The 27,180-nt window shown below is 37.6% G+C and overlaps 1 protein-coding gene and 1 pseudogene across 1 annotated transcript; one reads left to right on the top strand and one right to left on the bottom strand.

Moving 5' to 3' along the window:
* Positions 1-11,960: 11,960 nt before the first annotated feature.
* LOC119510740 lies at positions 11,961-12,782 on the bottom strand (annotated as a pseudogene).
* A 9,884-nt stretch (positions 12,783-22,666) lies between these two features.
* SFR1 (SWI5 dependent homologous recombination repair protein 1) lies at positions 22,667-27,074 on the top strand. Its single transcript, XM_037804573.1, has 4 exons — positions 22,667-22,805; positions 23,431-23,549; positions 24,126-24,524; positions 25,556-27,074. Exons 1-4 carry the CDS (start codon positions 22,778-22,780, stop codon positions 25,751-25,753), a joined length of 744 nt encoding a protein of 247 aa, XP_037660501.1. The 5' UTR covers positions 22,667-22,777; the 3' UTR covers positions 25,754-27,074.
* Positions 27,075-27,180: the final 106 nt, after the last annotated feature.

Genomic DNA, 27,180 nt, shown 5'->3' with positions numbered 1-27,180 from the left:
ATAAATAATTTAATCTTGCCAAAGAAGAGGTCTGGCCTTTACCCTCAGCTTCTGAGAGGTATTCTCTAAACCCTTGGAATATCATGCTTGATAGGGGTGTTTTTGTTTGCCTGAGGGCCTTGGGTGACACCCAATAGGCTAAAAATATAATTTAGGGTGGGGTTCTGAGTCATGAAGTATCAACTCAACTCAAACTCCAGAGGGACTTAGATCAGTCATGCCTACATTATGGAGCCCCAGTGAAATTGTGGACACCAAGGCATGGGTGAGCTTCCCTGGTTGGCAATACTCTGTGCGATTAAATTGTCACACATAGATGCCAGGAAAGTAGCACTGTCCATGACTCAATGTGGGAGGACACCTGGAAGCTCCATGTCTGGAACCTTCCCAGACTCTGCCTTCTGCCCCTTTTCCATGGCTGACTTTAATTTTTATCCTTTAGCTGTAATAAACGATAACCATGCGAATACCAGCTTTCAGTGAGTTCTGTGAGTCCTTCTAACAAATTATAAGACCTTAAGTTCTTGGGGACCCTCAAACTTGCAATTGATGTCAGAGGTGAGGGTGGTCTTGAGGACTCTTCCCTCAAACTTCTTAATCAATATACAATGTTTCCTTTTTAGCCCTAGTGATATTCCTTGTTCTGACATACACCTTATCTGATATTAATACAGTTAACTTGTTTTCTTTGATTAGTGTTTCCATCATATTTTCCCCATCTTTTTACCTTTATTCTCTCTATGTCTTAATATATAAAAGGGGTTTCTCATAAGCAGCACATTGTTGGTCTTGCTGTTTTATTCATTCTTACAATCTCTGTCTTTGAATGGATGTGTTTAGACCATTTATATTCAATGTGATTTTTTATATGGGTGGATTTAAATCTCCCATCTTTTTGTTTGTTTTGTATTTGGTCCATCTGTTTTTTTGTTCCCTTTGTTCAATTTCTTTCTTCTTTTGGATTAATTGAGTATTTCTATTATTTGATTTTATCACCACTATTGAGTTATTTTTTATACCTCTTAAAAATTTCTTAGGGGTTGTTCTAGGGTATAATTAATAACAAACTACCTTCAGATAATATTATCCTACTTCATGGATAGCTTAAGAACCTTATAATGTTATACTTGTGATTTTTCCTTCATATCTTTTGTGCTAATGTTTCAAACATTTTCCTTTTACACCTACCTTTGGGCAGGAAATATACTTGGGCCCAGACTATTAGAAATCTCCCATAGCTGGAGAAGGGATAGGAAAATCTCTCAGCCAAAAATCTGCCAAAAATAAAAGGCAATGAACTACTTCTGCCCCAAGGAAATTCTTACAGCCCACCAGATTGCCAACTTTATTAAAGTCTGTGCACTCATCCAGTAACATCCTTTGGCTTGCTCTTGGGTCAAGGAAATGCATGAGAAGAAAGGTAAGAGATGGTAGGCTATTTTGCAGTCAGCATAGCATTAAGCCTGACAATAAGGTGAAAAATTTCAGCCTTCTCATAACACCTTGGAAAGGACCTTACAGGTGGTCATAGGTTTTCCTGCCCATTTATAGATGCAGATTGTTCTGCTACTAAAAGAGTAGTATCCATTAAGAGAAAGTAGAACACGTATCAGAACAGCTAACAGCTTGTGGACAAGACTAGCTAGAACAAGCTGGCACCAACAGAGCTTTAAGGGCCAATTCAAAATTCTTGGCCTCTGGAGACCATACTGGTTGGTCTGCTCTATGAAGCTGAGGGGAATGACTTTCCCTATTCTCCCCCCTGGAGTAGAACTGACCATCTGTCTATACTTTTATTTCAACACCTCTAACACTTTAATGCATTTGCTTGATTACTTGGAGAAATGGATGGGTTTTATCTTTCAACCAAACATAAGTGCTTGCAGAAGAACAGGCATTCAATAAAACTTCCTCTCTCCTACTGATCTGTATTCCCAATTACTTCTACCTACTTCCACGGATGTCCTCTTGGCACTTAAAATAACATGTTGAAAAGAAACCTATTTCTCTCTCTCCCCACTCCAGTCCCCTCTGCCATGACCCTGGTGGTCTATTCATCTTCATATCTGCAGGGCCTAGTCAATATCTGACTCACTCTAAGAATCCAGAAAATAGTCACTAAAAGTGGAATGAGGAGAGCAATAAGGAGCAAGAAAACAGGAAAAGAGTATGAAAAAAATGTAAAATGAATAAGGGAATTTTAAATGCAACAAAGAAGAGAAAAGGAAAGAAAGAAAAGGAGAGGGGGAAGATGAAAAGGAAGGTGAAAAAAAAAATTTATAATGGTTTTCCCCAATCAGGAGGGGCAGAATGAACCGAACCTACAGTCCTCCAAAAAAGAACTAGAATGCTGTTCCATCTTATTCCACTCTGCTTCAAACATTTTCTTAACTGCATTCAATTTGGGTTAGACTCTCAGTGTTTTGTGAGTATTATGGGCATGTTTCCACATTTTTTGGCCATCCCTACCCACACATATGATATGAGCAGTTGGACTATTTTCCACTATGGAGTATGACTATTCAACAGTTGGCAAAAACAAAAAGTTTGATTAGACTCCTCATTCCACACCTCATAGTTCTTGAGATGAGGCTCTGAAATGAAGACCTGGGGTAGAGGTTCATTAGATTTTTCCCATGGGGAATTAGTGTGTATTTTGCCTTAGGTAGATAAAGGGACAAGGTCTTGCTTGCTTTTCTCCTGGGTTTTCATAGACTTATAATTTATTGTATGTTTTCTTTTTGGGTTCTGTTGCCAGCTTATTTCAAGTTTGATGCTCTAATCTCTTTGAACGATGACATGTCATAACTGTATCCCCAAGACATTTTCAGGTAAAGACAAGATGCAGGCACTCCTTAATTTTATTTGTGGGAGGTGCATTCTAGCCCACGGGAAAGGTGTAAGAAATATTCTGTCATTGTAAAGGACTTGCTAAAGTCATGCTGACATGTGGTAATTCTGAAGGGTACTTAGATCTATGAAAAGAACATTTCCCAGGGAAATTATTTTTTTCAACACTTGTTCCAAAAAGAGGCTTAGAAAGCTCCTGTGATTTTCACCATTGAAAGAAACTGTTATTCCTAAGGCAGCTGTCCTCACAAGCCAAGTCTCAATGTTTACACTCCATCTTCTTGGTATCCCTGGGAGAGGTTTTTCTATTGGAATGAAGAGTTTTATTGAAATATAAGTGGGCAAGAGTTTTAGAACTGATTTCCTTAATGTGCACGTGAGGCATATTGTGAAAACCAATAGCAGAGGAATCTTTGTGCTGAAACCTGTGGCCCAAAGACTTGAAACATATTCTTTTTCTTGCAATCGTTTAAACAAAATGGTACAAGTACTCATAGAAATAAATTATTTACACTATTTAAATTGTTAAGAGTTTTCTTTAGGTGTCTAACATAAATGAATATTGAGTACCACATTGCTCAGTGCCTTCAGGCATGGTGCTCACAAGGTAATTAAGCAATAGTAAAAATCAGGGCTCAGTACAACCCTGTACAACTCAAAAACTGTCCTAAAAATGGGAGCTGAGAGGCAAGAATCATTGTCATGTAAGAAGAATAACACATTCCTTCTTAATAAAGCAAAAGAAATTCACCATAGCACACAGCTCATTTTTAGGTGAATCCTAATATTCCACAAAGCATCCCCCCCTGAAACATATTAACTCCATGGATAAGACACACATTTCATTACTAGTGATAACATTTGTGGAACTCTATTTACCTAAACATGTCCGAGAACTCTGCATTTCAGTAAGCAGATCATGGTGCTCCTCACAGGACAGACTCAACTTGGCCTCATGGTGGAGGAGCCACACCTCAACTCACAGATCATGACGTACAATCAGGTAAGAATATTTTCAGAAAGGAAGGATAATTCTTCTGTGTGTTTGCCATTTTGAAAAAAAGACTTATGGTCTGGTGGGTGGAAATTAAATAACAATAAAGATGGGTGAAAGAGGAAGAAATATTTCAGGCTCATTGGGAACTCTTACGCACTTCATATAATGGAATATAGAGGAATATGATATAGAAGAAAGTATAAATTAATGAATGTAAAGGGTTAGCTTTTTATTTTGCAGTAACTCAAACTCAGCTAACACTCACTGATTTCTTGTAGCTCTTAGAGGCACTATTTTATTGAGAAGGTACTTATCACCATTATTTGTAGATATACAAATAGATACTAAAGTGTTAAACAATAGTTTTATTTTCTTAGCACTCTGAATAATTACCCATAATCTTTTTGTTTTAATATTTTCCATGAAGAAAAGGTCCATAAAACCTAGGGTTAACTTCAGTACACTCTTTCCTGGTGTTTTGATTTAGTGGTTTGCATTAAAAGGAGACTGCTAGTGGTAATTCAGATATTGTCTGGTTTAAAATGTTGGTGAACCCACCTTGTCTTATCATGATTTTGAGTTGCCTTTGATGCTATTCTTGACTTTTGATTTCAACAGTTCTGTTTATGGACTGTGTCTATGTGACAGTCTTTGTTTTCTTTAATACATTTATGTGTATGTATTCGTTCATCTTTCACCATAAGATACACCCTCCCTATATGTTGTTCTTTTCCATGACTAAAAAGTGGCATTATCTATTATCCAGTGCTCAAAGTTACATGACCAACAAAGCTCAAAATGCGTTTGTTAGATTTTTCTTTAGTCCCTATTATTTACTAGATAATCACCACTCTCTGCTGCTTCTTTTTGAACTAAAGCAGGTGAGAACAGTTCTCTTTCATTCCTGCCATAATGTAAGTCATATCTGAGATGATACACTAAGGAATACAGAAGGAGGAGTAGGAGAAGAAATCTGCTGTACAGATCTTCTCCCGGTTGAGTATGGTCAATATTCACATATGAAGTTGTACTAAGCCTTTTGTGCCAGGAGCAGGAAATTGCACATCCGTCCTGAGTCTTGTGTTGACTCAGTGCATGACTCAGTCATCCTCAGTGTGGGGGCAGAGGGTAGAATGGCCATGGCAGATCATTCCTGAAGCGTTATAATAGATTCTTTCACTAGAATGTTGACACATCCTGTAACTGCCAAAGACAAGTGAAGTGTAGATTATCCCCGAAATTTTAGGCCTGGAAAAGAAATATCTTCGGCCCCAAATACTTGGTCCTAAATCCTTATCTCAATTTTACCTAACTTAAGCCTTTGGCTAATGGCATATGAGGAAATTTGCATCCACTCTAGGAAATAGCTTTAGTTAAAAAGAAGAAAAAAAAATTTTTATCCACAATGGGAAAGAAGAATCATTATGGAAACTGTATGAAGCTAAGAAACTAAACTCCAACTTAAACTAAAAATAGATTTCAGCATCCCATTCAATATATATAATGTAACTAACATATAATACATAGAAAAGCTTGTTGCTACCTCAAAAACTCCTGAATTCGAAAAAGGAGGGAATCGTGAAGCATGTAGAGAAAGTTATTGATCAATAGGCTGCTTGTCTTCTGTTTTTATTACTTTTTGTAGAAGATAACACACATACAAAAAAGTACATAAATCATAAGTGTACAGTTCAATAAAAAGAACATTACCAGCCCCTCAGAAATCCTGCTTGTCAGAAACTTTTAATACCCTTAATTAATTTTGTTGATTTGAAATGAATTAAGTAGAATAATGCAGTGTACAGTCTTTTGTGTTTAGCTTTTTTTTGCTCAACATTATCATTTTTATTGCTAAACAGTTTTCCTTTGTAATTTATTTATCCACTCAATGTTGATGGCATTTGATGTCGTTTCTGGGCTTTGAATATTATGAATAATGCTGCTACAAACATTCTTGTATATGCCTTTTGTTTAACATGTCCATAGAGTTCCCTTTTGATGTGTACCTAGGGATAGTCTTGCTGGGTAATAGGGTATATGTTTATCTTTAGTATAAATAATGCCACAGTAGTGACACCAACTTACATTCCCACTAGCAGTGTAAAAAGAGTTCCAGTTGCTCTACATCCTCACTAACACTTAGTATGGTCAATCTTTTTCATTTTTGCCATTTTGGTGGGCAGGTAGCAGTATCTTGCTGTGGTTTTAATCTTTTTTTTTTTAACTTTAAAATGCTTTCAAACTTACAGGACAATTGCAAAAATAATACAAAACCCAAACAGAGAACTCCAACATACATCCCTCCATACCTAGATCCATCAATTTTAACATTTTTCCACATTTCACATTTGCCATATCGTTCTATACCTAACTATCTATCTATATCTATCTATCTCTTTTTTGTACTTTATGAGAATAGGTTTTATACATTCTGCTCTTTGAACACATACTACTTCCATGTACATTTCCTAAGACAAGGATATTCACGTGTGTAACCACCTTAAATACAGTTATCAAGTTCAAGAAGTTTAACATTGATGTAAAGCTTACAATCTATATTCCAAATTTTTTAATATGCCCCAGAAATGTCCTTTGGGGTCTTTTCTCCTTTATTAGATTCTACCAGGATCACATACTGCATTAATTGTCATTGTCTCTTGAGTTAATCTTTCTTTCTTTCTTTTTTTTTAATTGTGGAAACATATAACATAAACCTTCCCATCTCAAATTACTCCCGAAGCATTTCGGTGGGAATAATTACATTCACAGTGTTACACTATGCTTACTACCATCCATTACCAGAATGTTCCCATTACCCTAAACAGAAACTCTATACCCTGTATGCATTTACTCCCCACTTCCCACCCCCAAGCCCTACACCTGGTAAACTGTCCTCTACTTTCTGTCTCTATGAGTTTGCATGTTCCATCTTTTTCATATAAATGAAATCATAAAAAATCTGTTCCTTTGTGACTGACTTATTTCATTCAATATGATGTCTTCAAGGTTCATCAGTGAAGCAGCATGAGTCAGAACTTCATTCCTTTTTAAGGCTGACTAATATTCCATGGTATGCATATAACCACGTTTTGTTTTTCCATTCAACTGCTGATGGACATTTGGGTTGCTTCCACTTTTGACTATTGGGAATAATGCTGCTATGAACATTGGTGTATAAATATCTTTCTGAGTCCCTCTTTTAAGTCTTTTGGGTATAACCTAGAAGCAGGATTGCCAGTTCATATGGTAGTTCTGTGTTCAACTCTTTGAGGAATTTACCCAATTGTTTTCCACAGAGGATGCACCATTTTACATTCACACCAACAATGTATGAGGATTCCGATTTCTCCATACCGTTGCCAGCACTTGTTATTTTCTATTTAAAAAATAATGATAACCAAGCTACTGGGTGTAAAGTAGTGTCTTGTGGTTTTAATTTTAATATCCTTGATTACTAATGAGGTTTGTTATCTTTTCATATATTTACTGACCATTTGGATAGCCCCTTTTTTAAAGTTCCTGTTCACATCTCTTGATCATTTTTAAATTGGATTTGTCTTTTTTCTTCTTCATTTATAAGAGTTCTTTACATATTCTGGATCTGAGCCCTTTATCAGAGATATGTGTTGTAAATACCTTCTCCCAGTCTGTGGCACCCATTTCCACTTTCTTAAATGTCTTTTTTTTTTTCAGATTTCTTTTTTTTTTAATTAGAGAAGTTGTAGGCTTACAGAAAAAATGCATTAAATACAGAGTTCCCATTTACCACCCTATTAAAAACACCTTGCATTAGTGTGGTACATTTGTTAAATTATTCACGAAAGAATATTTTAATAATTGTACTGTTAACTATAGTCCACAGTTTATATGTCTTTAATGAAGAAAATTCTTACTTTTAGTATAGCCCGCTTAATCAATCTTTTCCATAGTGGCCAGTGTTTTTTCTGTCTTATATAGAAAATAGAAATCTTTCTATTCCCCAAGGTCATGAAAATAATCTCTCCTACAAATCTTCTAAATTATCACTACTTAGCCATTCACATGTGGAGCTATACTCCTCTTAGTACTGATTTTTTTTTGTATAAGGTGTATATGGCATGGTGTAAGTTACATTTTTTTCCCAGATGGATATCCAATTGACTTAAGCACCATTTGTTAAGAAAAATCTTCCTTTCTTTCACTAATCCACAGTGCCACTTTTGTCATAAATTAAGGCTCTACATATGCATGGGTATGTTACTGGACTCTATTTGTTCCACTGGTCTGTTCAATTATCCTTGCTTCAGTTCTACATTATCTTGATATAAAGATTTCTAGTAGAGCAAGTGGTTCCTCTTTATTCTATTTTCAAGAAGTCTTGGCTCCTCTCGGGTTCTTTGCATTTCCAGTTAAACTTCAGAATCACCTTGTCGATTACACCACACATACATACTCACACATCTGCCAAGATTGTTTTAAATTGAAATTGCCCTGAATCCATATAACAATTTGAGGAAAACCGTCTTTTAAATAGTCTTCCAAATCATTAACCCTGTCTATCATTATATTTATGTAAGTCTTCTATAGTTTCTCTTAATAATATTTTATAGTTTTAGATATTTTATAGTTTACATACTTTAAAACATATACTTTATATTTTAAATGTTTATAGTTTCGTGCTTGTATGTTTTATAAATATATAGTTTACATGTTTTATAGCTTTGTAGTTTATATGTTTTGTAGCCTTCTGTATAGAGATTTTACACATCTTTCTTAGATATTTGATGTTTTTGATGCTATTAGAAACAAGGTCTTTTGAAATTTCATTTTCTGGTTGTTGGTAATTAGAAGTATAATTGACTTTTTACTATACTGATCTTGTATGAAGTAAACTTTCTCAACTCATGTATTAATTTGAATAATTTATTTGTGGATTCTTTTAGATTTTCTATATTCTTAATCATATAATCTGCAAAGAGTGACAGTTTTACTTTTTCTTTTCCATTTCTTATACCCTTTATTTCTTTTTCTTGTTTTATGATACTTTATAGGGCCTCCAGTGCAATGATGAATAGAAGTGGTGATAGTGAGCATCCTTGTCATTCTCAGTTTCTGAGAAAAAGTTGTCAACATTCACCTTCAAAGATATTTGTTATAGATTTTTTATTAAATACTTTATCAGATAAAGAAATTCCTTTTTGAATATTAATTCGCTTTTTTAAGTCATGAATGAATGTTAAACTTTATCAAATGATTTTATTAACCAACTATATGACTTCTTTTCATTCTGTTAGTACAGCAAATTGTTACTTTTCAAATGCTAAACCAGACTTGCATTCCTGTAATAAACCCAATTTTGTCATTCTTTTCATGCTTGTCTTGATTTGTTTTTTGTTTTTTGTTTTTTTTTAAGGATAAAAAACATTAAGATTCTAATTCTTTAAGCTCAGAGTTGGTAGACTATAGAAAAAGATTCTGTGGATTTAAAGATTTATTTGTTGTATGTTTAACAATATCAGGACTCACATAGCTACAATAAGAAAGAAGAGTTTTCTAGGAAATTCTTCTAAGGTTGTGGGGGGTGGGGTTCTAAAATTTTCTTTATTTTAAACTGAAGCTCACCATCAAGATTATCTTATAAATCTAACTATTGCGTGAGTCCAGAAGCCTTAGGAAGAGGGATTGCTACTTCTGATTTTGTTAGCATGTCAGATTCATTTCTCAGCAATAAAGCCAGTCACTGAGACAAGCAATTGAGAAAAATAAAAAAGTTTTGATTATTGATAGCTCCTTGAGTTTGAAACATTCTTTGCAAAAATGAAACTTGGCTCAAACTAACATTTCTTTATTAGGCCTTCAATGGGGTGAGATCACCTGGCAAAGCCTAGACTTGGGCCCCAAAATTTATGCCATGTACCTTGAGCCGTTCTATTTATACCTGGATAATGAGATTTCCAAATCTTTTTCTCCTACACCTTTAAATAAACATAAAGAGCTTCTAGGATATACATGGAAGAAGGAAGACAGAATCACACCACGAGATGAAGGTTGCCCGTAGTTTTCTGGCAGATTAGCATCCTTTAGTCCTCAGAAATCAGTCATGCCAGTCAATGCCTAGAAATGTGCTGGACTCACCTAGTTATCAAGAACAAGCAATAGACAAGTTACTGTGATCCTCAGAAGACTTCTCAGAGGAAGATGAGTCAAGATTCAATCACTTGTATTTTCCAAAATTTGAGCAATTACTTTGTTCACTCATAAGCTATGAACAACACAGTTCTTTTTTCTCAAGGATGTCTGATATAAGGGATAGGCAAAAGCAGGGCATGCTTCCTCTATATCTCTCATTTCTTCTTACTCCTATTTTTTGGGATATCCTCATATATAGGGATACCAGGAGGCATAGATCTATTCCTTTATTCATAGTATATACCACAAGTAACAAGAGTATACAAAAACCAAGATTTTGTTTTCTTAAAAATTCTGTATTTGTAAAGCAGTGCTACTCTAATATGAGAAGGGGTTAAGAGAGGAATGGTTAGGCCTTCATGGATATTCTAGTAAACTCTTAAGGGTGCCTGGTGCCCCAAGAACTAGATCTCCAAAGGAATGGACAAAAATGATGGGAGCAGCAGATCATGAGCTTCTGCAGATGGCCAAGCACAGGAATGTCATGGTGCTCTTTGCATATTTAATTTTGTCAGTATGAACTAGGGGCAATAATACTAGCAAGAAAAGTGATCAAACTATATTTTTGGCCTTTACCAAACCAAAAGTCTTTACAACACAAAGAAAACCTTACATAAAACAAATATTTGTTGAATGTTGTTTAGAGATTTTAAAAATCAGTTTGCTGATCTTTCCTCTTAATATTCATTTGCTACGTATGTGTTCTGTTATCTTCTAACAGATATCTGTGATCTGCTAACATCCATTAGTGGACACTAAAGTTTAAAAGTAAAAGTGTATAGGAAAAAAAGTTGGAAGCATTCTACACCTTATTTTAACTTTTTTCTACAAATTAGAAAAGACCAAATTTGATTTTACCTTGGCCTGGTTCACAGACAATTGTGCTTCTCCTGGAGCACAATTTGAGAAAATTGGGCTAAATAAAGGAGATGAGGAAACTTGTCTCATCGAGCAGCTTTCTCTAGTACTGCTCCTGCCCACCTGCCTCCTTCTCCCACCTTAAGGTAACCACCACCACCTCCACCACCACCATTCTGCTGAGGGTCACTACCTGCCACGTTCCATATTAAGCACTTTATCTGCATCATCCTATTTAGTGGAATGGAAATTATACCATTTTGTATATGAGATTTAGTGAGATTATCATTAATAGAACTAATAAAGGCAGAGTTGAGTTTTAAATCCCGAAATGATTGATTTCAGTGTGCATTCTCTTAACTGCTACACTATACTCCCTCCTGTAAGATTTTCAGGGATGCTTGAAGTGAAGCTTGAGGGGTTAATGAGATCTCTTGGAGGAGAAGGAAAATAATTTTTAAGATAAAGTCATGGATAGTAAAGCAAAGGATACTTCATTCTTTTATGACCCAAAGTCCACCAACAAGAGTGGAAAATACTACCACATGGTATTTGTAAGGCTGTCAGTCAGCCATTTAGTTGGTTGTTTAAAAACTTCTCAATCATACATTTGTTACTATATCACCCAAAGAAGATATGTTTCCTACAATCAGGTTTATATACTTGGAGAAATATATTACAGAATTTTACCAATTATAAAAAAAATATTGACTGAAAATCATGAACAAAGATTTTAATAGGATTGTTGTGAAGACCATCAAATATAGCTCAAAAGCCATTTTCCAAGAAGCTTTGCTCGACTCAACCTTCTCTGAACTCCCTTAGCACTTTCCTGGTGCCCTTAGCACTCTATCTCCTAATTGAACCCAAAATGTCTGCTAAGTTCTTTGTGGAGATGCTGGGGATAGAGAGATCAAAGACATAGTCCCTGATCTCAACTAGCTCATGGTAGCTACAGGGTGCTGCGGAAGAGGAAAGGCATCTAACTCTGACTTCAAACCTAGAGGGTGGAGGGAGTGAAGGGAGAGCATAGGCCACCAGGAAGAAAGTGGGCAAGTGGGGACTCTGACTCTTTTTTATTTCTGCACTTACAAAATTGTCTTAAGAGTTTATTATAAACTAGTTTCACAGGCCACAAGGAAATAAAAGGACTATGTACAGCCTTACAGGAAACAGGCAGGGAGCTGAGGAGGGCCAAGATGAGTCTAGGGCCTTGGTGGGTGTATTCCTGGGGGAGGGGGCCCCTGCATCCCTGGGGGAGGGGGCATGCCCATTGGAGTGCCTCGTCCAGGGAGGATTCCCATTGTGGGGCCCATGGGAGGCCGTTCCAGGAGGTGGGCCCATCATGCCTGGAGGGGGTGCTCCTCAGCCCATAGGTGGGGGAGAACCCCCATGACCAGGTGGGTGCTGGGTCAGAGCCCCTAAAATACTGGCTGTGGTAGCAGCTGCAGTGGCTGCAACAGTGCTTCTTCCTTGTGGGGCCATCACCTGTTGGGATGGCCCACCAACCCCATGGACTGGACCTGCAAGTCCTGCAGGAGCCTGGGGCATGGGAACACCAGCTGGAATACCTCTGCCAGCTGCCCTGCCAATCCCTGGACCTCCAGCAGCTCCAGCAAAGTGGCACTCAGGCAATACAAGTCTCTTTGGGAGGAGGCCCCTCTACCACCACTGAGACCAGGTTCTCCCCTCGCAGTGGCACCAGGCCAAGGACAAGCTTCTCTTCCCTTTCTGCTTGTTTTGAGTTCTTTGGCTTGATCTTCCTGAACTCATCACAGTCACAGAGGATGAAGTTCATATGCTTGTCGAAAGCCTCAAAGGTGCCAATGAAGATACGGCCATCTTGTAGGATGCACCTCATCCTGTAGTCAGTGTGCTGCAGCATCTTGCTGCTCTTGCCCACAGTCATGGTGAGGGTTCCCAATGGCTCTGATTCCCTGGACTTTGACTCTTGATCCCTGGTCTTGAGGTAGGACTGGGTGTTAGCCAGGTGGAGGTGTATGTTATGTGTTTGTGTGTTTGCGCATGTGTGTGTGTATGTACGCCTGTGTTTTCCAGGGAGAAAGGACCAGCCAGATGATATGAAGTAAAGGACCCTGCCCTGTAATGGGAATTGCAAATAAGAAATTCTTGTGTAGGGCGTGTGCTGGGGAGTGGCACAAGATAAAGGTGGAAAGGTATGTAGGAGAGATTTGGTGAAAAGTTCGAATGTTATGATGAAGAGGATGGGGAGTCATTGGAAGATTTAAGATCTTCAGAAACGTCATCCTGGCAGCAGTGTGGAAGCTGGATGGGGATGGAAAATGCAGATGGAATGGGGAAAGTGGCGCACAAGTCTAGAAGTCAGGAGACCAGTTAGAAGCTGTTGCAGGCCATCCAGGGCAGAACCTGATCTTAAGCAGCAGCAATAAGATCAAAGAGGAAGAGTGTTATACAAGACAGATTTAGGCAAATAAAATGAATGAATGAATAGAACAAAATAAAGCAGTAATCTCAGTTTTTCAGGTAAATAAAACTTATTTACCTTCTTATGCTATCCCTAAAAAGATTCCCATTTCTCTACCTTTTTTGGAGCTTTTAGTACTAGCATACAGCACATTTAGCAAAATAAATAAAATCAGTCTTCTTTGTACACAGCCCAACCTATATTTACTTCCTGCTGCAGTATCTGATTTGTTTTCCTGAACTTCCACTTTGGGTTCAGTTTGATTTCCATGAACCAGACTTCCTGTACTTCATTCCCTGGCTTCACAAACTGCAAATCATGCTACCTCTCTCAAGAAGTTTGGGTGATGAGGAGAAAAGACAAACCTATTAAAACCCATCCCACTGTGAACAAAGCAACTCAAAAGGCATCCCTTCCAAAGAAGGCCAGAGGTTTCATCTGAAAAGGCAGCACATCTTTAGTATAAAATTCTATTTTGGCAAAAGTAGTCCTTCTTTGTTTAATGACAAAACGATAAGAAGCAATGGGTTTGACATGTAGTTGGAAGATTCAGATTAGATGTGAGGAACAGTATTTCCCCAGAGAGGTTGTTCAATGCTGGTATCAGTTATATCAAAGAATATTCTTCCCTGGAGATTTTTTAAAATAGGATTTGCCTGGGTGATTTACAATTGCTCGCTCTTCGTTCACCATGCCACTAAATTCACTAGCCTTTTTGCTTGTGTTGACTGCACTTAGTTTATGTTTTTATTCTCTATTTTTGTTTAAAAATGTTACATTCAACACATAAGTTTTATCTCTGATTTGAAGGGCACAGTGAAATTTCTGCCTGCTCTTAATATTCCCCTCTACCCCTTTGTCTTTATTAGACTGCCACTCTCCTTGCTTTTATTTGGGATTTCCATATTTTGAGTTACTGATTAAATAATTAATCCATTCATTCTTAAATTCATCAATTCATAAAATATTTAATGAGTACCTACTGTATGACTCAAGTTTTAATGAGATAATAAATGCAAGAGCATGGGTTCCAGAAAATGACAGTAAAAGTAAGCAGAGTAACTAGGAGTGTACCCTGCAATGGCAAGTGGTGGGTAATGGGAGTTAACCTGAAGCCCTGGGCTTGAGAAGATGCTGTGGGGAAGGCTGTTAAGAGAAAAGAAAGGTCACCGAAGAAAAAGAACCTACATATAACTATTTTGGTCAGGGCTGGCCACAATTGAATCTATGTGATAAATAACTGTGTCCAATTTGTCTTTGAAAACTCCTAAAAATATATTTACAGTACCCTTTATAGCACCTTAGCACATCTTCTACAGTATCATCATAATGATTATTTCTAAAGGCTATTTTATTTGTAACTGTGCTTAATTCTCTGTTAAATGAATAATGGTGGTAAGTGGTAATTTCAGGTGTACCTAAATGTACCAAATTGTAATTATAGAAACTCATTGTTGGAAATAATCTCCTTTCTCTCCACAATTCATAGGTGAGAAAACTGAGGCCATAGAATTTAATTGAACTTGCCAAAGTCACATAGCTCATTAGTGATAGGATCAGTAGAAATCTCAGATGCTCTGATTCAGTCCTATCCCTTGCTATAGCCATGTTTCCATCAGAAAAAAAAAAATTAGAGAAAAAAAATGTTTAAAACATCAATGCGTGTTTGGAAGTTGGCCATTAAACAAAAATTCCAAATGACTTCTCTGATTTCCTCAATTTAAACTGACAACCCATGATTATCTCACATATAGTACAGATTTAAGCAACCTCATCCTCACAATTTGTGACCACAGCCCATTTTACCCCAAATTCCCTACATAAAGCAACAAAAAATCAAACAAAGAAAATGTGTGGGACTCAGAAGAAAATTCAAGTAAGTAAGGTCTGTGGCTTTGCAGACTTACTCATTAGAAATTTCACCACTGTAAAATATGGCTTATCTAATTTACAAGTTCTAACCTGCTTATTGTAATATTCTGTGAGTCCTAAGAAAGTACAAATGGATCTGGAATGTATATTTACATCTTCCTCCCTTCTTAATCATAAATTCTTGAACTTTCCTAACTTTTTTCACTCAATTGTAATCAAAATCCCTTCAAAAAATGAAAGTACCCATTTCCCATTTCCCATTAAAGAAGATATCATGACATTCTCAGAATTTAGCCCAAACCAAATGTGTCCAGGACTCTTGGGGTTTGATCTGCTACTCAGACCTCAAAGTCCAGATTAAACCTGCAGAATAGCTTATATTGTGGAGTAAACAAGCCTAGTATTTAGTGATTTCATGAAAAATAGTGTTTAAAAATACAACCATTTTTGTTCTGCTTAAGGGCAAGAAACATTTAGTAATGATGTTTCTCTCCCCTCGTTTGCTCCCCTTCCCCTCCCCTCCTTCCTACATAATTTTGTGGTATTCTTGGCATTGAATGTTTGAATACTCATGAGAACTGACTTTAGCTATTAGTATAGTGGTCCAGGAAAGCTTCCTGTAATCTCAGCTTGATAGGAAGGCAATGGATTCATAAGGTTTATCTTGAGATCTGCTAATTATTATGTAAATGTTTAATTTCAAGCATCATAAATACCTTCATTAGTTACATAATTCTTACCCATACAGTCTTTCAAACCTGTGATACCATGCTATTTTCACTCCTCGGTATCAAGTCACTTCAGATCCTGGCTCACTGCATCTAGCATTTGATAGCTTTGAATTTCTTCTGAAGTGAATTCTCCATCTAGTATTTGTTTTGGGAATTTTATCACATTCTGAGTGTGGAATTCTAAATAGATTGAGGGAAGTAGGGAGTCTATTATTTCAAATTGTAAAAATGGAAAGTATTCATAGCAGACAGGTTGTATTGGTGGGTAAAATTGTTTGATTCATTCGGAAAACTAGTGATTGAAATACTATTCCTGCAGACAATTATTGTAATGAAACAAAGTCAGATTTACATCTCTTCAAAACCCTTGGAAAACAGCTGAGTGAAAATACGCACTGATGAAAACTGCTTTTTTAAAAAGAGAAGCATCTTGCCAAAGATTCAAACTCATTCCTTTGGGGGCAGCTTAATTGCACAAGCTTTATGTGAATTATTGTTATATTAAAGGTCTGGCAGCTTTACAAGAAGCTTAAACTTGTACACGCAGGTTCAAAATACCCTATTTCAGTATTCCAGAGCTAGGCTAGGAAAGCATTTCAGACAATGCCAATGCCAACCCGTATTAACACCTGACTGCCCCCCCCCTCCTTAAACATATGGGCAATTAGTAGCTTATGGTTTCATGGGAATTTGCTTAACAAATATGAATGTGATTGCCTACTGCCTTCCAAACTAAAACCTGTGTTCTTTGGTATCTTGGCTGCTGTCTGCCAAATGGACAGGCTTCAAAAAGCCAGTGAAGCTCATCTTTGTTGATGGGTGTTATCCTTGAACTTGGTATGAATTCCACTCACAGCATATCTTCAGCAACATAGGAATTGAGTTATAAATATCCACCATTCATACAAGGATATAGATATGCAAATATTGCAAAGGGCATAGATTCAAAAGTCATAATGGAGTGTGAGAAAGTGGGTAAACAGTGTAATGAGGCTGGATTAAGCCATCATTCCTATGTACTATGAAGGGCTGGAAATGATTTAAGTAACCCTTCTCTTGACTGGAAAAAAAAAAAGCTTTGAAAAATGGCTGCAAGGAAATGACAATTTGACTCAGAGAGAGTATCTTTTATTAAATGAAAAATATTTGAGATAATGTGGGCACTGGACAGAGTTGCATGTAAGGGGAACTTGGGGGAGACTGGAGAGTTTTGAGTTTGAGAAAAGTACTTCCTGTCAATCTGTTGCTAACCAAGTCTAAATAAGCTGGTGAGGCCTTAGAGGACTATGTCAGGGTGAATGTAGTTGTGTTTTATGCTTCTTTTCCAGGATCCTATCCATGGGAAAGGTATATTGTCACTATGAAAAATAGTGATATCATTTGCCAATTGAGAATCATCAGCATCATTATCTATCTTGACACATTATTTACTGATAGCCACAGAGATGTGATGGAGGTGGAGAACTCGGTAATGCTGATATCACTGACCAGTGGTGCAATTTCGAGAAGGTGTGGGACACTGGCACTAGGCACAATCTTGGAGGTGGAGGAGTGAGGGAAAGAGGGTTCAAGAAAGAGGTGCCTTTACTTGAGACTCCACCCACTCACCCTATCTTTGATTAAGCCTCCCCTACTGATTCTCACTGGTGATTCATACCACCTGGTCAGGGGCTCTACATTCAGAGGATTTGGTACCTCTCATAAAGGGTGATGATGGAAATCTAAGAAATTTTATATTGCCTTTGGGTATGGAGACCTAGTATTTTGGTGTGATTGGTGGGGTGGTGGGGAAGGGACTTAGTTTCAATCTAGCTCTCAGATCTTGGACTGGGCCTAAAAATTCCTGGTTAGGCTAAATTCACAGGTTTTCTCCACTTCTGGATTTACCATCAACATTTGTCAAGGGGTGGAAGAGCAGAAACAAAAAGGACAATATGTCCTAAAACATGGTAGAATAGCCTCTAACTCCCTATTTTCCTGGCACCAATAGAAATCCTTCCTCCCCCATGTAAAAACCGTCACCAAGAAGAAACCTTTGAGTCCCTCAAGACTGAAACAGTAATGAGAGGCAAGCATGAAAATCTGAGTTCACTTCTTTGCTGGCACTTCAAACAGATTTCAACATGTGAGATTATCTTTGGGGTTGTTATTTCTCAAAGTTCAACATGGTTGAAGATGATTATATGACCTGTTCTGTTTTTTAAGGACTTGCTGACATTTAAGCTTCTTTTCACCAAATAAATAGAGGGGTGACATTTCTGAATAAATCAAGGACCTGGGAAGGATGTGGCCCTGAGCAATACTTTTATTCCCATTCTCTTTCTACAGTCTAACTCTTCTGCCATAACCTCCCACATTCACCCTACCCCCACCCTCACACTTATTACTCTAACTTGAATCACTCTATTCTTCTGCAAGAGAACACACCCTATAATAGCAGTGAATCATAGACACTCTTGCTTCTCCAGTCTTGAATGGATCTGACAAAATGCCAGGTCTGGTAAAATAAAAGGACAGGAATTTCAGATGAAGGAAACTCCTTAGACTCTTGTTTGGTTTATTATCCTGAACATTAGTTTCCGGACAAAGTTTTTAGTTGCCTGGAATGGAAGGTTTTTATCACACTAATACTACTGACCCTACCCATATATCCATGTTCTAAGTAACCATCTTACTCAGTAAGGCAATCTTTCAGGCATGCCTAAAAGAGGGAATCTTTCATCTTGGGGTTGAAAATAAAATCCTCTCTTGCTTATCTTGGCTAAAGCATATTAAACAGATTACCCACAAAGGCCGCCCTTTGGTAACAAGGCACTGGAAGTCTTCAACAGTGTCTACAAGTGAAGCGATTACACATTATGGAATTCCATATGAAATTTTTAGGTAATAGAGAAAAGAAATAGAGATATATGGTCAGTTATCCTCAAAGGGAAATTTATGAAATTACAGAGACAAAAACATCTCTTTATCATGGTAGGTCTACCAGATGCGACTTGAACTCACGGCAAGAGGAACCTAGAGAAGAGTTTTTGAAGATGATTTTCAACTTATTGGCAAATGTCACAAGAAATACTGAAAACTAGTTAAGAGAATTTAGCAGATTTTCTTGTGAGTGTATAAAATTGTATGAAATCTATCTTGTTTAACTTATCCTTGACATTACAAATCAACTTCATCATATAGATTTTACGCAATTCCTCACCCAAGTCGGTTTAATTCTAATTTTATATCTTTGTTTAAAAAATACCTATAGATACTATGTTTAAATGATACCAAAATATTTTTCAATGCAGAAAAGCCAATGAACTGCATGGAATTTAGGTCATTCTGAGATTACTGTTAAGATTTGAAAAATAAAGCTAAAGCCAAGAATTAAGAAAAAAAAACCTACTGAAATGAACTTTTTAATTGTGGTTAAAGGGTTTATATGGGTGTGTCTGTGTATAGAAAGAGAGAGGGAGGGGTGGAAGAGAGTATATTCACTATTCTTTTCATTCTTCTCTCCTTCCCATTAAAAAAGTATTTAAAATTTAAAAAAGTCTTGTAAAGATTTTTAGGTCTATGTCATCACCCCACCAACAATAATCACAGACAAGAACAGAAGAAGCATTTTACTACTCCCTGATGAATAACAAAGTGACCAACAGTAGCCTTGGGTACTGAAATTTAAAAACACATACACAGACAACCTAACTTAGGTTGATACTAATTACTATTATCTTTGAATTCTATTGTTTAAACTGTTCTTGCTGTAGTAGGGTAAGGATTCTTTGCCTTCAGGCTCACTGGATCAGTATTTTTCCCTCTCGGAGAAGTTTCATATGAAACATACAATGTCCAGTGTCAGAAATACCAAACTCCTGTATAGGTCAATAGATTTCAGGCCCCTTTAGGGAAATGTATCTAAAGACACAATGAAAACTACAAGGAGAGATCTCAGATCCTTTACACTAAATTGAGAGGAGAAGTTGGGTTTCCACATAAGTATGTGGAGGGAGTAAGTAAAATACAAATTTATACAAGGAGAGAGCATTCAGTTCTAATGATGCATTGAAGTAAAAGATGTAGCTCAACAAATGCACATTTCTGAAATACAGTTTATTCTAAGTACTTGTGTAGTTCATTGAAAATCTGGCCCAGACAACGCCACTTTAATATACCAATTCATATAATAATAAGCAAGTAAGAACACTTGCCTGGCAAGATGTTTTCCTTTATGCAGCCAGCAAAAACACAGCTCTAAGCTTAGGTTATAATGATAAACGAATTTGAGAGCAGCTGACTATAGGGAATCATAAAAACAATCCACCCTTATGCCCCAAGATATATAGAACATGCAGAGTCTGCATTGTGCTTCCAGAGCCAGGACAAATCATTTTGCTTTTTTCAGTGAGCTTATCTGATGCCAATGAGTAAAGAGAGAAATTAATGTACAGACTGAGACCTGTGGTTTGGCGTGGTGAATAATCCTTGTATCACAAAGTCATGAGATCTCTCTGTCTTTGTAAATTCCTTCAGGATAATATTTGTAATTAATGAAAAATTTAGGAGTGGAATTTGTATTATTAATTATATATAGGGATGCCAAGATTTCTGCTATTTATAGTCTAACTTGTGAGGGAATTTTCAGATCACAGAATCTTTATAAAATAATCTGTGGCCTTATTTTGGGCAGTGTGAAGGGATTAAAGAATTGAATCAACTATGGAATGGTGAATATACATGCATGTATAAATTATCAACTATTGATGTGTAGATGTTTAATGTTCTTCTAGTTGCCTCTCGTTAATTCTCATTTAATCCTCCAATCCTCTTAGGAGGTAGATACTCTTATTTCCATTTGAAAGATGAGGGAACCGATACACAGAGACTCTACATTACTAGGCTCAAAAATAATGGAGCCAGGATTAGAATTTACACAATTTGACTCCAATGTTTAAATCCTTAACCACTGAATTAGGTTGTCTTCAGGTTCTATACTTATACTCCACAGTTCAAGACTCAGTTACTTGCTTCTGAGTAGTGGCTACCACTAAGCCACTATTTTGGAAATTACACTATACACAGAAATTTATAATCATTTTACTTAGGACCTATTTTTCTCCCTACACACTAGAAAGCTTAAGAAGCATTGAAGAGGGCAGATGTTAATATAGAGATAAAATTATCATTCAATGGGAAGACTGAAAACACTGGTCCCTTAAAATTCTCAGCTTCCACCTGAATCAGAAATTACTCTTCTCTCTTCCCCTAAATCCAGTGCTCCACCCAATTCAGTTAATTTTGTTGTCACATAGCAACAGACGGTCCCAACACAGAAAAGAGGATCATCATAGACTAAGAATGCTGCTATCCCGTATCCAGCAAAGTCCACATCTACCTCCAACATCCGAATTCTGGACCAAAACACTCTTATTTATGACTTCTGCCTTCTGTACTGCACCACAACAAATTTCATTGGATTAAATTTTCTCTCAGATTTGACTAAAAGATTTGAAGTCAGGTTAAGGGATCTAAATTTTAAGGTAGATAGGTTAAGGGATCTAAATTTTAAGGTAGATACAATATTAAAAGTAGAAAACATGGTGACAGGGTGTGGGAACCCCGGGCCCCCAAGTGTCTTGGAGACTGCACACAGCAGTTTGCTTGACCCAGTATAGTTAATGTTTGACCTATTCTCCTTACAAAAATCAGGCCTCTGTGCTAAATGTAATCTATACCTCCTCCTTTGCACTCCCTGAGATATTGTTATCTACAAGATAATCTACAATCCTCCCCTCCTCCCTATGAATTACAATCAATCCCTCCCTACTTTGCAAGCCCGCCTTATGCTTTTGCACCCATTGGAAAGTCGAGCCCTTATAACCAGCTTATTCAGCCCTCCCGCCCCCCCCCACACACACACACAAAGTGCTGAGTATTTTCAGGTTGAGCTCTGAACCCACCGCCATTCAGAGCAGCTCCTGAATCCACTCAGAGAAGCTCCTGAATTCAGGGCCTGACTTGAGTTCCCACCCTGTTGGTAAGCCCTATAATAAAAGCTCATGTCTCAGAACGAGTCCGGTGCTTTTTTTGGTCCTCCGGCTACAAAAACCCTATTGGGCCATAACAGGGAGGTACCGACTTTGCAGCGGCATAGGCGGTTAGAAATCAGTTGGGAGTTTGCTGAAGCTCTTGGATAAATGTCTAATATGATGGATTCTCAATGTCATTTAACCCTAAGGCTGCTCCTTCCAGTTCTCTGCCTTTGGAAAGTTTACAGACTGTAAATTCAACACATAGCTGGTCTGCTATAGGTCCAGTCAAGTAAGAGGAAGGGCTTTTGCTGAGATGAGTGAAGACACTAACAGAAGGCAGGCGAATGGGGGGAAGACACTAACAGGAGGCAGGCGAATGGGGGGGAGCAAGGGAAGAGCACTCGCTCAGGCGTACTTCACAAACACACAAAAAACAAGGAGGCGGGAAGAGAAGACGGTTGACAATAAGAAAAAGCGAATCTGAGGAAGGAAGCATGCACTCCTCAGAACCAGTAAACCATTCTGAACCTCATCGCCGCCCGCCTGGGAGCCCGACCCTACACTCCCGACCGCGCACGCGTAATATCGCTCTCTGGAGCGCCAGGCGGAACAGAGCCGCGCGCGCCGGGCAAACCGGCCAATCACGCGTCTCTCCCCGCCTCGAGGCTCGCGGCCGCGCGCGCGCAGTAGCGCCGCTGTCCGTCCCGGGGCGGAACGGAACAGCGTGCCCCAGTCACCTGGGCCAATCAGGCGTCTCTCCCGCGTCCCGCGCGCCTTCGCCCCTGAGTTGCTGGAGGCTTTTGGCCGTGGCGGCGCTCGCTTTCCGCGCCTTCTGGGAATGGCGGAGGGTGGCAGTCGGCTGGAAGGCAAGTGGTTGTGTGAGAGCAAGACTAATTCGGGGGATTGCGGTGGAGTCGAGTTAAGCGTCCTTTCTGCAGTTAGGGTACCTCACGACCCACCTCAAGGAGGGGCTTCTCGAGGGCTAGCGTGGGTTTTCTGCAGGGGTGGGAAGGAAGGGAGGACGACTCCTGCTGTTTTTTTCTTGGTGAAGTTGACTCCCTTGAGGAAACAAACTTAAGTCGACTCTATTTTAGGGTCTAGTTGCTACTAACACGGTGCAGACCTGAGTAAATTTATCTCAGCTTATGTTTCATGTGCCTCAGCCTTAGAGAGTCGTTGATTCCATTTACAGGGATGGTGTGGGAGGTCTGATTTGGGTTGTATTTCCTTTCCTTTCTTTATGAAGAATTCATAATAGCTAGCCGGTTAATCTGACATGAGAAAACTGGTAGTCGCTTTTGTGTGGGAAGGTAAATGGAAAACAGTCCTGCAAAAGAGCAGAAATCAGTCTCAACTAAGTGAAAGAGGAAATTACTGGCTTATTTGTGGGTGTTATGTACAAAAGTCAAACTTTTTTTTGATAAAAATTGAGGGCTGTCTAAAGGTATGGATTAATTTTATTTCCATTTTATGGATATTTATCTTTTTCAGAGGTAAACCAAGATTTCATCTGCAAGATGGAAAGTCCATCAGAGTCAGCTGTGATGTTACCTAGCACACCACAGGCATATGGGAATCAGTCTTCCCATACCACTAGTTCAAGGCAACAAGTATGAAAATCTTCCAGTGAATCCATTCTATGTTTTTAAGTGTTGTGGTGGTGGTGGCTTTAAGTCTATCAAGAGTGTTAATTAACATAATATGTAGCATTAATAAGTAAATATACTTATTAAATATTAAATAATTTCAGGCTTTTCTCCTAATGTGTTTGACCCCGTAATTTTCATCCTTAATTATTTTCATTTAGTTTTACATCAGGTTATGACAACAGTCTAAATTGAGGAAGTTTAAATGAGTGCAGTATTATTATGAAAGTCTTTGGTGTCAGGATCTAGGTTTTAACTTGGCTTATAACTTTGAAGCACATAGATTAGTGACAAACATATGCTAGTTGCTCAACAAATGTGTTTACTGGGATAAGTGGCCTGACACTTTAAGAAGGGAATTATTGCTCTAGCTGAAGTAAAAGGTAAAACTAATGGAGCTTCTGGGAATTTTGTGATGGTTACTGTAAGCATATAGAGACAGAAAACCATCTGATGGTATCTACCAAAGAAATGTAGGGTGTTTATTGCTAGTAGATTTATTTACATAAAGAATGTTTTTAATGTTTTGTGTCTTCTCAGCCCATGAGCACAACACTTAGAGAACGATTGAGGAAGACAAGATCTTCGTTTAATTCCTCATATAGTGTGGTCAAACGTCTTAAAGTTGAGAATGAAGAAAATGATCAGACCTTTTTGGAGAGGCCAGCATCTTCAACAGAAGAAAACTGCTTGGAATTTCAAGAAAGTTTTACACACACACACAGTGAATTTGAGAAAAGCACATATTTCAAGAATCACAATGCATGTGAATCTAAATCACTTGATTTTGGGTCATGCATTACTCTCCAGAATGATTTTGTGAATGAGAATCATCCCAAACAAGGATTCAGTACAGAAAAAGCAAAATTGGTGAAGCAGGTTGAGGAGAAAGAAGACCTTCTTCGGAGGCTAAAACTAGTCAAAATGTATAGATCAAAGGTGAGAAGAATTTCTGAACTATTACATAAGATTTGCTTTTATTCAAGATAAATTATAGGAAAGTAATTTCAAAAGTGGAAAATAAGGCCAGTTTAGCAAAATAAGCAATAAACCACATATCCAGAAAAGTGGCTTCTAATAACTTTAACTCAAAAATAGTTACAGATTTGGATTAGAAGAGGCCTCTAAACAACAAATAGAACTTTTGGAAAGTCCCAACTGAAGTTAGTCACTTGACTCATTTAATGTACAGTTGGAGCTTTTCTCTCTAGTTTCCAACCCAGAGCAATATTAGAAGTACCAGATGGTAGATGCAAGTACATTGGGAACAGAAGGGACAGCTGACAGTGAATGAGTAAAAAAGACTGACAGCGGGCCACAGAATATAATAAATATTTTAAGTAATGATATGTGCCCCCCCCATAATTAAAATGTTCAGGCATTCTGTTTGAAAACACAACAAATATATCTTAGATATTAGCTTTCAATCCAGATTCGTTGAACTAAATAGAACTTTGACACTTGGATTATTAGTTACCTGGATAATGCATGTACATGCTATAGCTCATTCTTCCCCAGCAATGTGGAATAAAATGATGGATTAGAGTATGTCATTTGTTCTTTTGAGTTTTTAGGATTTTTCTAAATATGACTACTTGAGTTTTATAAGGTTTTGAATGTTGAAAAATATTTTTGACTTGAATATTGTCATTTTTTAAAGTATAGCTCTACTACGACAAGTAGATTTTTTTTTTTTTAACCTATTCTGTTCCTTACTACCTAGGTTTTATCCTATTTAATAATGGATTGTTTCCATGAGGGTAAAGATGGCCCAAGGTTTGAACCAAACACAGTAGCCTTAGAACTCAAGTTGAGTGGTTTTGTAACCATCCTAATTTTTCACTGGATAGAAGTCCCATTCATCCCCAAGCATGTTAGCCTTTAAATATATACATCAGCAGATTTAACAGCTTTGATTTAATTAGCATAAATAGCACAATTTCTTAGTTATTGATGTTTTTCTATTTCAGAATGACCTGTCGCAGTTACAACTGTTAATAAAGAAGTGGAGAAACTGTAGCCAGCTGTTGCTTTATGAGTTGCAATCAGCTATGTCTGAGGAGAACAAGAAACTAAGTCTTACTCAGTTGATAGACTACTATGGGTTAGATGATAAATTGCTACATTATAATAGAAGTGAAGAAGAATTTATAGATTTTAATTCATAATTTTTTTCTCCAGAATATCTTTGAGAATGACAACTTAATTAAAAGATAATTTTAGATTTTGAAGGGACAATATAAACCATTAGGCTTAGAGGAAGGTATTCTGATGTGTACTCTGTTACATGGATATACACAAAGTTCTAAAATGAAATTTTTGTATTTTGGATAGATTTGCTAAAGAAAACTTGACATTTAAAGAAATGTGGGAAGAATCATGTTTTAAAAGATAATGTAAACAATTTCTGGGAAGCAATTTTAAATAGTTTTTTGTGGCAAAAAGTTTTGTTTTAATTGTTAAAAAGTAGTCTACTCTGGTGAATACATATATAACTCTAAATTGGTCCAAAAATGCAAGTCTAAAATTTCCGCCTCTTCTAAATTTGTAACCCTTGTTTCCATCCATTTACCACATAGTTACATCTGGATGGTCTAGAAGATAATTAAACTCATATGTCCAAAATTAGATTCTTTCCAGTCTCTCTTCAAATTTGTTTCTTGAATTCCTCATCTCATTTAGTGACACGGCCACCTATTTCTTATAAACTACATATTCTCATCTCCCACATCAAGCCATCATGGCGTACAAGGTCTTTCACATTCATCTCCCTTTCTAGCTTCATCTGTGAAATAGTTTTAGAGAGTCTACTCAGTTCACAGTGATTCCCCAGCCAGAAACCCACTCCTATCCACAGGGCTTCTGGCTGCCATGATGTATAATATCTGTCATCCTGGCCATATATAATGGAGATGTGACCTAAGATGGCCCAATCCCTAAGAATTTGGAATTGAGCTCAGGAAAAGAAAGCTTATTTCTTTTTGTGGCTGGAACTGTTACATGTAAACTTGGGAGCAGTAAAGCTGGTATGTTTATGAAGGATAGTATGTCTGCTTACAGAGAAAGGCAGAGATGATGGAGAGAGAACTTAGGATCAGTGACTTCCTGGTTTTAGTTTCCGTCCGTCCCGAGGGCTTTCTGGATTCTTGCTTTTAGGTTCTTTAAGAGCTAAAACAGCGTTACTTAGTTTAAAAGGAAAAGTACTCCTGAAGAAAAAATACCTTCTAGTTGGTAAATAATGACTACCCTGAGTTCTGCCTCCCTATGTTTAGCCCCCATTCAGCCCAGTCCCACCCATGATCTAACAAAACATTAATAAATGGCACCACAGAGAATACTCTTGCATCCTTGTCTAATTGTTAATGCCTGTGCTGGTTTGAATGTATTATGTCCCCCAGAAATTTGATGCAATCTTGTGGGGCAGACATATTAGTGGGGATTAAGTTGGAACATTTGGATTAGATTGTTGGCATGGAAATGCTCCCCATCCAACTGTAGGTGATAACTGATGAGATATTTCCATGGAGGCGTGGCCCCACCCATTCAGGGTGGGCCTTGATCAGTGGAGCCATATAAATGAGCTGATAGGCAGAGG

Source organism: Choloepus didactylus, chromosome 15 (genome assembly GCF_015220235.1).
Source record: "Choloepus didactylus isolate mChoDid1 chromosome 15, mChoDid1.pri, whole genome shotgun sequence".
In the NCBI taxonomy this organism is placed as follows: Eukaryota; Metazoa; Chordata; class Mammalia; order Pilosa; family Megalonychidae; genus Choloepus; species Choloepus didactylus.
The sequence above is the reverse complement of the archived record's forward strand: the minus strand, read 5'-3'. Positions and strand labels throughout refer to the sequence as shown.

Coding starts and splice junctions, on each gene's coding strand:
- SFR1 (XM_037804573.1), top strand. CDS start 22,778: ATGGCGGAGGGTGGCAGTCGGCTGGAAG. Junction 23,550..24,125: donor CCACTAGTTCAAGGCAACAA/GTATGAAAATCT, acceptor GTGTCTTCTCAG/CCCATGAGCACAACACTTAG. Junction 24,525..25,555: donor TCAAAATGTATAGATCAAAG/GTGAGAAGAATT, acceptor TTTCTATTTCAG/AATGACCTGTCGCAGTTACA.